The 15304-nt window shown below is 34.4% G+C and overlaps 1 protein-coding gene across 1 annotated transcript; it reads left to right on the top strand.

The window, feature by feature from the left end:
* The first annotated feature begins 4140 nt into the window (after positions 1-4140).
* On the top strand, positions 4141-14716 carry LOC147397640 (phospholipid:diacylglycerol acyltransferase 1-like). The gene is made up of 7 exons (XM_086449508.1): positions 4141-4848; positions 5710-5932; positions 6009-6292; positions 8668-8995; positions 10271-10530; positions 11243-11735; positions 14337-14716. The coding sequence occupies exons 1-6, from the start codon at positions 4403-4405 to the stop codon at positions 11724-11726; spliced, it is 2025 nt and encodes a 674-aa protein (XP_086305634.1). The 5' UTR covers positions 4141-4402; the 3' UTR covers positions 11727-11735; positions 14337-14716.
* The last annotated feature ends 588 nt before the right edge of the window (positions 14717-15304 follow it).

Genomic DNA, 15304 nt, shown 5'->3' with positions numbered 1-15304 from the left:
GAGCTAGAGGGGTATTATTGAAAAGATGTAATAGAGGAAAAACAATACACTTGGAAGGGTATCATTGAAAAGAAGATTATGGGGAAGACAACAAGATCAAAAGTTTATTCTCGAGATTTGTAAAATAAATCATAATCCCTATGTGAGGGATAAATTGAGTGGGCCCATCATTGTGTTTTATAAGAGTGCACAACATCATGTCAAACAGATGATCGAACCAAACCAAGGTATTTTGGATTGGTTCGATTTTTTCATTCATCGATTCGGTTCAAGGAATTCTAGAACCTATATAATACAAGAAAAAAAAAACTCTCAATGTTTGTTTTTTGTATTCTAGCAAATTTAGTCACAAATTTGAGTTGTCCAATGGATACAGCCCGAACCATCTAATAACTTTCAATTTTAGAAAAACCGCTCATGTTATTAAGTAGATAATTAATGGTCATGGATGTTTTAGCTATAAGATTTTGATAATTGGTGCCTTGATATCTATATTCAGGAGACTCGAGAATTGAACCAAATCAAACCAAACTAAGGTTAGTTTGGTTCTAAGGGTAGTCAGTTCGATTCCAAATTTGTAACATTCGATCAAGTTCAATTCCAATTTTACCCCAAACTGAACTGTGTGCACCCCTATTGTTTGTTTTCTGTATTCTAACAAATTTAGTCCCCAATTTGAGTTATCCAAATGACACAGCCCTAACCATCCAATGACTTTCAATTTTGAAAAAATCACTCATGTTATTGAGTAGATAGTTGAGATTATAGAGATATTAACATTATATTGTCAATGTCAATCTCTTTGTTGTGCCTTTTGATGAAAATCATTGATAGTCGTGAATGTTTTAATTGTAATTTTTTTACAATTGGTGCCTTGATGTATATATTTAAGAAATTCAAGAATTGAACCAAACCAAATTGAATTAAGTTTGGTTTAGTTCTAGGGGTAGTTGGTTCGATTATGAATTTGTAGAAATCAATCAAGTTCGATTCTAATTTTACCCCCAACCTAATCCAAACCAAACTGTGTGCAACCTTATTGTTTGTCCTCTATATTCTAACAACTTTAGTCACTAATATGAGTGATTCAAATGACATGACCCTAATTATTGCACCTTTTGATGGAAATCATTGATAGCCGTGGATGTTTTAGTTGTAGATTTTGACAATTGGTGCCTTGATATCTATATTCAAGGGACTCGAGAATCAAACCAAACCAAATTGGGATAAGGTTGGATTGGGTTGATTTAGTTATAGGGGGTAGTCAGTTCGGTTCCGGGTTTGTAGAAATTGATCAAGTTCGATTCCAATTTTACCCCCAATTTAAATCAAACCGAATTATGTGTGCCCATATCTAGGAGTGTCAATGGATAGCCGAAATCCGAATTCGAATTCGAAAAATTGGATATTTTTCGGATATCGAATTTGGATTCGGATGTCTATTTAACATTCGAATGAGTTTCGGATACGAATTCGGATATTGCGATATCCGATTCGATAATATCCATTCCGATAATAATACATATATTATATATTTATGTTTTACAGCAAAACCTTATATATGTAAATATATAGTGTATGTATTCGTGTCATACAGCAAAACATATTTCAAAGCTTTATCTTCTCAAAACAACCTTCATCTCTAAACACCAGACGACGTTAATGGAGAGTTTCGTTTCGATTGAACTCCGTTAGCAACATTTTCTCCGATCGGCGAGCATTAGGTACCTACTCTCTCTCTCTCTTTCTCTCTCTCATCTCTCTCTCTCCGATCTAAACCAATCGGAGTGATTTTTTGAAGGAAATATTCAAATGTAGGTTTCAAGTTCAACTGTGCGAACTCCGACACGTCTACTCCGGCTGGCGAGCATTCAGGTACATACTCTCTCTCTTTCTTTCTCTCTCTTTACGATCTGAAACCGCCGGAGTGATTTTTCAGATGAAATCCGTGGGTTTCGATTGTGCGAATTTCGATCGGTCAGATATTATCAAATATCCGATATATATTTTCGGATTCGAATTCAAATGTTTGTTAGAGATATCCGATCAGATTCGAATTCAAATTCAGATAGTATATTTTTTTTTTCGGATTCGAATTCGGATATAGCAGTTTCCGATCGGATACCTATCCGTTGACAGCCCTACCCATATCTACATTTCACACAGTCGAGTCTAGATGTTCTATTTGGACACTCGGTTCAATTGTTGTCAAATGCCTTGTTAGCAATCCGGAATAAGGCAAAAAATTCGATTCATGAAAATTCAAGTTTTAGGATTACAAATTTTCGATCTAAAATTTGGCCAAAATTTTATAAATGAAAAATATGTGGCACATGCTTCATACGTGTATTATTCATTGCATTCATGAAAATAAAAAAGTCAGCCATATGATAGTAATGGTGACGTTGATGGTAATGATAATTAGGTTATTATTCCATTGATTTTTAAAATGAGACCAAAGTCAAAGGAGAAATCATCAATTTAAAAAATTAAGGTGTAATCTCAAACAAATGTAAATGGTCATGTCATTATTTTTTTAAAGATATAATGGACATTTGTCATGTAAAAATGTGGATTCCCCCAAAAATTTGAAGACTTGCCGCTTCAAAGTCGACTTGGGGTATATGTCACAACTTACAAGTTTACACTTTGCAACATACAATAACTTAATGTATTTTTTTTTATCGAGTTTAATAAAAATTAGTAAAAACAGCATTCTATTATTTTCAAACTTAAAATCCGTTAATTATTCATAATAATTAAATAATTTGAAGAATAATACTTTCATTGAAAAAAATAAAAAATTCGTGAATTTTCCAATAATTAAACGAAGATTGCTAAGAGCAACTCCAACGTGTGTTTTTATTTTTCATCTTTATTTTGACATATTCTCACATTTTAGAGATGATTTTCTCATCCAAATCTAAACGAACTCCAGTGGAGCTCAACCTCTAAATCACTATTCACATAATAAAAAAATAAAAAATTTATTATTGGCATCCCAACTTTACTTATTACACTCCAAGTTAAATATATAAAGTTTGTTATTGGCAACCCAACTTTACTTGTTACACCCCAAGTTATATATTACAAAAAAAAAAAAAGGAAAAATTGCTATTGGCAACACAACTTTATTTGTTACACTCCAAGTTAAATATTAAAAAAAAAAATAAAAAATAGCAAATTGGTATTGACAATCCAACTTTACTTCTTACATGCCAAGTTACATGTTAAAAATAACAAGAAAAAATGCTATTAGCAACCTAACATTACCTATTACACCCTACTTTAAATAAAAAATATATATATAAATTCATTAATTGTATGAGAAATCAAATTTCGTCTGATTATCTTATTTATATATATATGGGTAGTGCTCAATGGCTAACTTCTTGGCAAAACATTTTTCAAAACATGAGTTAGAAATTTTGGAATGGGCTGATTTTTGCCCATTCCAAAACTTCTAACACATGTTTACAAGTTGAAAAATCGTGGATCGTCCATTTTTTGTAAACTATTTTTGATGGGATTAGAAGTTTTGGAATGGGCTGATTTTTAGTGATGATGATCTCCTCACCGTAGAGATCATCCTCACAAAAATCAGCCCATTCTAAAATTTATAACTCATATTTTGAAAAATGTTTTGCCAAAATGTTAGTCATTGAACGCTACCTTATATATATAATGTTTTGGATATTCATGATCAAATTTATTTTTGTATTAATTTTCTTTTGTCAAATTTGATTAAATAATTGATTAAATGTGAGTTTAAAATATTTAATAAAAATATTAAGTAATATCTTAACCGTAGATATAGAAATAGAGTCACAAAGGTGACAAAAATGATCGTACATGCTTTTTACTCGAATGTCGGCGGTAAAACATCTATGTAATGTGCACGACACACGAGATTTTGTCACCTTTGTATCACCCCAGCACGACTCTGAAACTTATTTCAAAATTTTTTATTGACATTTATTTACACGATCTTGACTTATCTTCACCAGAGGATTAGATGACGTCAATTGAATTTTTAAAGTTCAGTCGTCATAATTACGCCACGTGTATGATTTATATTCGTTTGCAACCGACATCAGCGCTTTGGACGAAAACTCACAGGTCCTTAAATATCAGTAAATTCGTTATCAAAATCCACTAATGCCGGAACCCTCATTTTTCCGGTAGCCGCTGCAATGAAAACTGGCATCAAGTGTTCAAAGAAGCCAAACAAATCTAGTGTTAGGGTTAGGGTTTGATCAGATTGAACTGAAATATAAGAAAGAAAAAAAAAAAGAAGCGAAGAAGCTTTGATAAGCAGAGCAGCTCAGGCGCCATTAATGATCAACTCAAGCCGATACCAGAGCATTTAAAGAGATCTGTATATTTCAATTAAACAAATTCAATGTTGAGGCGCAGAAAGGGTTCTGAAACTGAGAAGAGTTCGAGTTCTCAGATTCAAAATGTAATCGAAAACAGAGACGACGAAGATGTGAGCAAGCTTAAAGAGAAGGAATCAAACAAGAGGAAAGAAGAGAAGAAGTTATGTTCTTGTATCAACAGCTGTTGTTGGTTCATTGGTTGCATCTGTTCGATTTGGTGGACTCTGCTATTTCTCTATAAGGCGATGCCCTCATCGTTCCCTCAATATGTGACCGAAGCGATTACAGGGCCATTGCCCGATCCTCCTGGTGTAAAATTGCAGAAAGAGGGGTTGAAGGCAAAGCATCCAGTGGTGTTCGTACCAGGGATCGTAACTGGTGGGCTTGAGCTCTGGGAGGGGCACCAATGTGCTGAGGGATTGTTCAGAAAGCGGCTTTGGGGTGGCACATTTGGTGAAGTCTATAAAAGGTATCATTTTTCAACTTTTTGTCCATTTAGACAGTTTTTCTTCTTATAAATCTACTCAATTTAGTATTTGGGGAGTTATATAGTGCGAAAATCCTGGTTCCGTGTTTTCTCTTGTTCAAGAATGATACTGAGATGATTCAGGCGAGCAAACGATCTTTAAGCCCCATTCAAATCTGTGATCCAGAAAAAAAGAAAAACTCAACGAGTCTCATCTCATTCTCGAATGATACTGTGATGACTTGCCTGAGTCATCTATGTTGTGGACATTTTTTAGGCCCGATTAAGATATGTGAACCAGGAGAAAGGAAAAAAGATCTCAATGCAGGTTTGGCATCTTGTTCAAGAACGATACCGAGATGACTAAAGCAAGTCATCTCGATTTCTGACAATTGTTAAGCCCAATTCAAATTATGCGATCCAATCTCAACGCATGTTTGGTGTCTCATATTGTTCACAAATGATATTTGTGTCTTGGACAATTTAATTCCAAATCAGATGTGTAAACCAGAAAAAAAAATTTTCAACGCAAGTTTGGCGTCTCGTCTAGTTTAAGTCATCTGAGTCTCAAACATTTTTTAAAACCATGGTGACAATGTTACTTTCATATATAGACCTTTCCTTATTTTATTTAAAAGAGTCGAGTTAAATACTGCACAAATACTAGATTATAATGCATTGAAGGGAAATATCTGGTTTTCAGGCTTCTCAATGGTGCAATATCAGACGCCTCACATCGTTGTCGGACACTGACGTGTTTCTGTTTCATTTGTTACATATACTTATTATTATTTGAGGAAAGGTCTAATCATAGGTAGTCCTATTTCTTCTGTTTGTTCCTATGTTGGCATGGATATTCTGCAGACCTCTATGCTGGGTTGAACATATGTCACTGGACAATGAAACTGGGCTCGATCCTTCCGGCATAAGAGTTAGGGCTGTCACTGGACTTGTAGCAGCCGATTATTTTTTACCTGGCTATTTTGTCTGGGCAGTTCTGATTGCCAATTTGGCGCGCATTGGATATGAGGAGAAAACCATGTACATGGCTGCGTATGATTGGAGAATCTCATTTCAGAACACTGAGGTAGCCTTTTAAATTAAACTGATTTTTTTTTCTCTGATATCAACTAATACATTTCTCCCAAAACTGAATTAATCAGGTGCGTGACCAAACCTTAAGCAGGATAAAAAGTAATATAGAACTCTTGGTCGCTACAAATGGTGGGAGAAAGGTGGTGGTTATACCACATTCAATGGGAGTTCTATACTTTTTGCATTTTATGAAGTGGGTTGAGGCACCAGCTCCAATGGGTGGTGGGGGTGGGTCAGATTGGTGTGCTAAGCATATAAAGGCCATCATGAACATTGGTGGACCATTTTTAGGGGTTCCAAAAGCAGTCTCAGGACTTATCTCTGCTGAAGCCAAGGATGTTGCCGTGGCCAGGTATTTTTGTTTAACTATTAAGTAGTGATTGATAATCGGTTGTTATGGGTTTTGTTTAATCAAGGCATGTATCTTTGTTACTTTTCTTACCGTCATCATCCATGCTATTTTAACCCCTCTTCTTACCCTTTTAGATCCCTCAACTTGCAAGTAAGCGCTTCTTCTCATTGATCTCACTATTGGTCTTAAATTCATGTATGCTAATAAATGAATATTATGTATAATGTACAAGCATAACAAAAAAAAATGTGTAATTTGAATTTTCTTTCTACAAGCCTTTGTGTGTGTGTGTGTGTATTTTTAAGAGTCCGACTAACTATACTAAGTTAGTTAGGATTTCACCCTTACTAAGGATCCTTGGGATCACTTCAGGACAGAGAATTTTGGAAAACAAATTCCAAAAAAAGTTTTTTTTTTTCCACTGTAGAATTTTAATTTTAAATTTGGGAATTAGGTGGAATTTCAGTAGCCATCCATTTTTGAAACCTTGGATCAAGCCCAAAAGAAATTTTTTTTTTGAAAAAAAATTGGATTAGGGGTTTTCCATGAAATCTAGAGGGCTGCGGTGTTGGATTGCCAATGTGGTAATCCATTTGAGCAAAACGATCCATGGTAAGGCTTAAAATCTTACTAAGGAAAGTATTTTCTTTTTTAATGACTTTTATCAATATTTAAAAAAAAAAAAATTCCAAGAGGAATATTTTGGTTGAATTTTAATATTATCAAAATAATTCCATCTAAATCTTGTATTTTAATAATTAAAATTGAATATTTTGGTTGAAATTCACGTTCACCGGAATATTTCACGAAATAAATAGTGATTTCCACTGAAATATATTCAAAAAGAAAATTTAAGTTAAAATTTATTTCAAGCCTTGTGAAAATGAATATATTTTGGTATATTTCGTGGAAGTATGTTGATGTTTAATAGTATTTGCCAATGAGTTAGCTTTACGTAGGGAAGAATCTTATCTTCCACAGCCTACCAAATAAAAAAGCCAACCTTGGAGGGGCTGTTTCATGCAAGTTGTTGTTTCCTTATGACCCCGAGACATTTGTGGGAAGCTTTGGGACGGATTTCTTGCATGCAAAAAGAATTCTCTGGTTGATTCTCTCTTCTTAGTGTGCTGGGCAATTTGGAAAGAGAGGAATTCCAGGATCTTTGAGGATAAGGAGAGTCATACTAGTGTGATTATGGTGAATGTAATGGGTTATTTATGCTTTTGGTGTAAGGTGTTTAAGGAGTTTAGGGGTGTATTTTTTTGGAGGGCTTCATGGGTAGGTGGCAATGGGTTTGTAATTGAGGCTGTGCTTGGTATGCTGCAAATCATTTGCAAATGCAATTAATTTTCTGAAATCAATTTTATTGGTGCTTGGTTACATAATGCAAATGATTTGGCATGGATCACCCAAATTGTTAAGAAATTTCAGTAAATGAGTTGCAGTACAAAAAGTACCGCAACTTATTTGCAAAATCACAATGAATTTTTTTGTTGCAAAGATCAACCAATCAAAAAAAGAGATTCGCAAGAGACTTCCCAATGGTTACCAAGCAATAGCAAGTCATTCATCACAAACCATTTGCATTGCAAAACATTTGGTGTTCAAATCATTTGCATATGCAAATGATTTGTAGTGTACCAAGCAGGTCCTTAGCCCCTATGGAATCCACTGTTTTATGGGTGTTCCTTGTATCCCTTGAGAAGCCCTTGTATATTCTTTTGTTGGCCAACTCAACCACTTTAATACAATGTGCATTTACTTGTATGCTAGGAATTAATATTTGTTTGGACTTTGGAGATCCATCTTATTCGTTTTCAATATTCATCCTACTAATATAAGAAAATTGTATATGTTCCAGTTTCAAAATGAAAATCTTTAATTTGATTTGGCAATTGACTTTTTTGCCTAGTTTTTGAATCAATACAAAACACTCCATTTCAACAAATGCTGTAGAAATTAAGAAATTTCTGTTAAGCATTGACATGATTTCCTCTTTCTTTCCTTTTTGAAATTTGGTTGCTTGTTTCCTTTTTCTCCTCATCAACATTGTTCCAGTGTCCTATTTTCCATTCAAAGCATCATCGTTTCTTTGATACTTTATTCTGTTTCTATTATTCCAAAGTTTCTAACAACCTTAAAAATGTCATTTTATTTGTAGAGATGTCAATTATGTAGTTTCAATTTATGCTCTTTGTATGACCAAGTAGGCGTTTACACCTCTAGATATTCTTTAGCAATTCCCTCACTCATTAAAACATTTCAAATTATTTTGTTGTTTTTGTTTTTCAAAGATGCAGGCATGCTTTATTTATTTTTTTTTTTTCTTTGTGCATTTTTTTGAGTCATTAAATCAAATGATTTCCCTTATGCAGGGCAATTGCACCAGGTGTTCTGGACATGGATTTATTTCATCTTCAAACTTTACTACGTGTAATGCGGATGAGTCGCACATGGGATTCAACCATGTCAATGATACCAAAAGGCGGGGACACTATTTGGGGTGGCCTTGACTGGTCACCAGAAGAAGGCTATAACTGTAATAAAAAAAAGCAGATAAACAATGACACGAAGGCTGCAGCCTACAATGGCACAGAGGGTGTGGACTCTCAAACAGAAATTGTGAATTATGGAAGAATTATATCATTTGGAAAAGATGTATCAGAGGCAGATTCGTCCACAATTGATAGGATGGATTTCAGGGTAATTCTTCTAGTTTTGAAATGTGGTTATCTATTTCCTTAGAAACTGACTGTCAATTTTTGTTAGAGATTATCTTACTTTTGTCAATGATTCACTGTTTAGATACTGTCACTTAATCCTGCTTGGTATACACAAACCACTATTAATGCTGGCTGCACCCTCTACTAGGACTAGTTAACTTGACAAAAGTCTATCGCTTCATAATACTCAAGAATCAAAACACTACCTATTAAATCATTTTTCCATCACTAACCCCATTTCCACCATTTGTATCTTCACTGTATAAAAGCTTTTAGTCCTCCATACCTTCTTCCACCTAATGCCCGACCTCTTCGACCAATTGTAGATATGCTTTGTTAATTCTCATTTTTTATATATTGGTTTGAACCGTTTGCCAAAGCATATAATGGCAAACCATTTTCTAGTCACTTAAATTGAATGAAACTGAGTGAAATAAGTGGATCATTTAGGTTGACTGTGTTTCTGATTTCTAATGCATGGGCATGAGTGAAATGTTGTGTAGGATGAAAGTGCCAGACATGTTTTGAGAGTGAAAAACAAATTGCTAATACTTGAAGCCAAGATAGGGCGCATATTACTTGTACATCATATAGTACGGCATCATGAATATTTATCCCCGTCATTTATTCAGTGTTAATGCTTGTATATCTCATACAGAATTTTGTTAAACTTTCATGAAAAGGAGCACTTTTTTTTTTTTTTTTTTTTTTTTTTTGGGGGGGGGGGGGGGGGGGGGGGGGGGTTGGAGTTGGGTATCAGAACATCGTTTTGGGATGTAGACTAATCAGGAGGGCACTCTGTTTCCCACAAAAGTTTCCCAACGAAAGTAGCTCATCCTGATCCTACGAAAGTTTCCCAACGCGTAACAAGGTAAATCAGGAGGGCACCAGTTTCGAACACATGACTGGGGCGAGCAAACCCCTGTCGTTAGTTTTACCACTCAGGCAACCCCCTGGAGGTAAAACGAACACAACTTCCGATGTGTTTTTCAAAGTGTGGTCTTGCCATATAATTACCAGAGTTCCTGTCCTACCATATAATGTCTGACTGTTGTGTTGTCATGCCAAATTTCTTTTGTTTCTTGTCATCCAACCGAATTTCACTTAGATTTCATTGTTATATACATGCATCTTAGGACATCTGATACTTGCCTCTATAGCAATTTCAATATTTACTGTTTAGAAATTATTGTCTATGTTGATTTTTTATTTGTGATTTCCCTTATACATGATTGCCTGTTTATTTAATATGCAGGGTGCTGTTAAGGGTAATAACCTTGCAAATGTGTCTTGTGACGATGTATGGACGGAGTACCAAGACATGGGCATTGGAGGTATCAGAGCTGTCGCAGACTATAAAGTTTACACAGCTGGATCACTTTTGGATCTGCTTCAATTTGTTGCTCCAAAGATGATGAAGCGTGGAGATGCTCATTTTTCATATGGGATAGCTGAGGATTTGGATGATCCTATGTACAACCACCACAAATATTGGTCCAACCCCTTGGAAACAAAGTGAGAACATATAAATTTCCCAATATAAGTTATTTCTTCTTCTAATCGGTTTTGATTTTGAATAATGCTCTGTTTTTCATTTTCAAAGAATATTGTGGATAGATGAAAAAAAAAATCTGTATCAGTTAGTAGGATCTTCTAATAAGGGAAAATGTTGAGATCTACTATGTTTGTATATTAGATATCCTTTACATTACTTTTCCACCCCTTATGTTGTCGAAAGAACTTTTAACGTGCAGGTTATTTACTAATTTCATAAATAATGATAAAGTTGGGAAAAAAATGAGAACAACTATTCTCTGATATTTTCCATATATTTTTTTTGAAATTCTTATGAAATGACAAAACTTTGCTATTTGTTAACTTCTGATGTTTATCAGGGAGATGAAATAGGTCCAGTCAAAGTTTCTGAATTTGCAAATGGTTAAAGCTTTTTAAAATATGGAGAGTATTTATTTTTTTGAGATCAATTGGTCACAAATAAGAATGATACAACATAAACCAAGGTGCATATTTGATTCTAACATTATGAAATATAGGAACTTTATTACCTGCCAGTTGTTTCTGCTTTTCAACCAATTATGGTTATTTGCTTTTACCTGTTTGTACAACTGTAATGATGCACGATTATTTTCTTTTCTAGTTAGTTGTAAAGTCCATTAACTGGGCGAATTCCATTTTTGCTATTTAATCTAATCGAATTTGTTTGCAGGTTACCCAATGCTCCGGACATGGAGATTTATTCCATGTATGGAGTTGGAATCCCCACTGAAAGAGCTTACGTGTATAAGTTAAGCCCCACTGCTGAATGCTACATTCCATTTCAGATCGATACCTCAGCTGATGGTGGAAATGAGGGAAGATGTCTGAAAGGTGGGGTCTTTACGGTTGATGGAGACGAGACTGTGCCAGTTCTTAGTGCAGGGTTCATGTGTGCAAAAGGTTGGCGTGGGAAAACCCGGTTCAATCCTTCGGGCATTCGCACTTACATTAGGGAGTATGATCATGCCCCTCCATCAAATCTTCTGGAGGGCCGGGGCACCCAGAGTGGTGCTCATGTTGATATAATGGGGAACTTTGCATTGATTGAGGATATTATAAGAGTAGCAGCAGGGGCTACAGGAGATGACTTGGGTGGCGATCGAGTTTATTCTGATATCTTCAAGTGGTCTGCAAAGATCAATTTACAGCTCTAGTTTCAACAGGTAGTTCTCAATACTGGTTTATTTTATATATTCCATCAGACTGTCATATACAATGCTAAATTATTGCATCGGTAACTTTTAGTTATTGCATGTGTTAATTCGTTCCGTTAGTGCATTTGGTAACCTTTGTTGACTTATTTGTCATATTTTCAGATTTACTTTTTCAATGAGGGACTATATTTAATAGGTAAATCATTTCATGAAGATTAAGGTGCTGTTTGTTAAACTGAAAAAAATAAGTGCTGAATAGCATTAAGCGCTGAAACTTATAAGCGCTGAATTTAAGTGCTGAAAAAGTTGTTTGTTTAGATGCTGAATCATATTTGTTACACATTGCTGAAGCTGGTAAATTGTCTTTGTTACCCTTATAATCCTATTATACATTGTTTGCATGTTTCAAATGTCTATTTATTATCAAACACAATAAAATATATTATTTCTTATAAAATTAAATATAATTCATTTTTAAATAATAAATAATACTCAAATCTTCAATTTATAAATAATAATTTCTATTTATAAGAGTTCACAAATTTCAAATTAAAAATAATAATGTCATACAAGTCACCAAAATTTGAAATCAACATTAAAATAACTTAATTTTGGATGAATAATTTTCGATGGAAATGAAGGATGTGTAATTATAAAAGCACCCTATGAATTAATAAGGGCAACCCACATCATAGCCAATTTTTTTTTTTATATGGGTTAAAGTTTTTGGAATGAGCAAATTTTTAGTGAGGATGGTCTATATGGTCTAGAGATCATCCTCACCAAAAATCAGTCAATTTTGAAACTTCTAACTCGTCTAAAATAGTTTTCAAAAAAAAAAAAAAAAGGGACAATTTATGATTCTTAAACTTGTTTTGATAGGGTTAGAAGTTTCAGGATGTGCTGATATTTGGTGAGGATGATCTCCTCATTGTAGAGATCGTCCTCATAAATAATCAACTTATTCCAAAACTTTTAACCTATATAAGACAAAATAATTTAGCTATGGTATGGGTTTATTAATTTGTGGGGTGCTTTTATACTAATGAGGAGATCATTCTCACCAAAAATCAACTCATTCCAAAACTTTTAACCCATATAAGACAAAATAATTTAGCCATGGTTTGGGTTTATTAATTTGTGGGGTGCTTATATACTTATCCATGGGATATAAGAGGTAATATCCTTTTAAGAATAAGGGCATACTTGTCCATGCTTAAAAAAATGAAGGGCATACTTGTCCGTGTCGAAAAAAGCGAAGTGCTTACTGCTTCAGCATTTATTTCAGCATCAAAATAGTGTTGAATTTTTTTCACTTATTTTCAGCAATAAGCGCTGAAAATATAGAGTAAACAAATGCGCTATTTTGACAAAAAGTGCTGAATTTAATTTTTTTAGCAATAAGCGCTGAAAAATAGCGCAAATAAACACTGCCTAAGAGAAAAAGAGAGATCTTGAGCCACTCAATTCAGTCCTTTCCTGATATGTTCTAGTTCTCGCCTCCCAATTGTTGTTATGCCAGTTTATAACTTTATATATCTTGAAAACTAGAAGAAATGTTTATTTTTGACCTCCATTCATATGCTTTCGTCTTACCTCATCATTGCTTGTGTATGTTAATCATACCGTATGTTCTGTGCATTCTTTCGGTCTTGGGTTGACATATTTATTTTCTGCTCCTTATGTGAGAATTTAGACTTCGAAGACATTTATATTGCTTTGTGAACCTCAATTTGATTAACTTGCTCAATTATGTGAGCAATGCTATCAAGAAGGAAATAATGGGAATCGCCACACAGCTGTGGTTATCATGTTGAGATTTGAGGATTGAAGACTTGAATTTTAATCCCTGGTCTATTCTTCTTCAGTTTCTATTCCTCGGGCAATTTTCATGTTGAGGTTTGAGGATTGAAGACTTGAATTTTAATCCCTGGTCTATTCTTCTTCAATTTCTATTCCTCGGGCAATTTTCATTATGAATTACCAAATTTTTTCCCATGCTAAGAACCCTAAGCTTTTGTCTTCTCTAAGCCTTTTATCACCCTCCACTGATGATTGAATCTTGTTTTAAATTGGGCCCTTTTATGTATGGCTTGCTTTTACTCTGGGTAATTAACATAGGCTCACAAGGACATGTTTTCATGCTTCACCTGTAAGTCCATAACTGCAATTGGAAGGTGCAGTGACTTGCAATTGCAAGGTCAAAGTTGTGTCCATTGCACATACTCCTAACCCCATCCCCAAGCCCCACATTCTGGTTTGTTGAAGTTTAAATTTTTTTCATCAAGCCAATGCGTCTCGGACAGGAGAAAGACCAGACCATTCTAAAACATCCGTATACATGCACACATCCACATTTCTTAATCAAATCAGTTTCCAAATGCCTATCAATTTTATTTTTTTCAATCATTTCCCTGAAATGGTAGTTTTTTATACTACAATTTTTCTATATTTTGTCTATTCACTGTGAGCCTAGGATGTTATACATTCGAGTATTTTGTGCTGGGTGGGTACGTTTACTTGCAGTTTTGTAGTTCTTCCCAATATTATTTTTTGTCCATCCCTTCATTTGCTGAATTTGAAGCTATATTTTAATACTTGTGCCTGCAGGTCTTACGGCAGACGTAGATCTTGTGGGTGATGGTGTGCGCTCTCTTCGTGCCTCTCAAATCAGATTGATGAATAACAGGTTACTTGTACTGGCTTTCCACCATCATCTACTTGTATATTGTACTTCAATTTGATTGGCATTGAGAGATGGAGCTATGAATCTAGGAATCTAGGTAGCCATTGGTTTTAGATTTTAGAACCGAGATCATCCAGTGTTGTAATTTGACTTTGCTCTTATTTCATCTGTTTTAATTTCAGATCTTTACCTGTCCTGTTGAGTAATATAACAATTAGTAACCTGTTTACTAATATTTGTTGTAATTTAATTCAAATTCTGTATAATAAATTACAACTACTGATATTTTGTCTGGTGATGTTAATACCTTGAGGAGTTCATCCATAGTGATTACAATCCCAAATAATTTTATTCCAAATTCTGGTACATAACTTGATTGTTGAAATCTTGCTATTGGATTTGATCATCATAGACTTACAACACATTCATGATCCGATTGAAGAAACCCACAATTGAAAGAAAAAAAAAAATCAACAAATGTAAGTAAATAATCATAATACCATTTGGGTTTTAGGTCTAACATGTTATCAATCAAGCATTTTTTTGTAGTTACTAGGGCTAGAAAGAATAAAAACGCATTAGATGGAACTTAATGGGCGATTCATACATGGGAATAGATGTGCACACTTACATCCAAAATAACTTTAGGGTGAGCATAGTTGCACCCACTTTTTGAGGCATCTACACCCACTTAGTAGTTGCACTCCCGATTGAATATCACAACATGTCCCCATCGTTGTCCCATGGAGAAATTCACAATGAACCATCTTCATCTTCGACCAAGAGTTGCTCTGAACCTTAGAAGACATCAAACTTAATTTTTCTTTTTTGTTTATCATCTCTTCTTTGTAATGGAGGAAAATCATAGAAAAATTAGGGAAAATGGTTGGAA

Source organism: Akebia trifoliata, chromosome 8, assembly GCF_017979445.1.
Source record: "Akebia trifoliata isolate Shusen 1 chromosome 8, ASM1797944v1, whole genome shotgun sequence".
Classification (NCBI taxonomy): domain Eukaryota; kingdom Viridiplantae; phylum Streptophyta; class Magnoliopsida; order Ranunculales; family Lardizabalaceae; genus Akebia; species Akebia trifoliata.
Note: the sequence above shows the minus strand (reverse complement) of the source record. Positions and strands in the feature narration are given on the sequence as shown.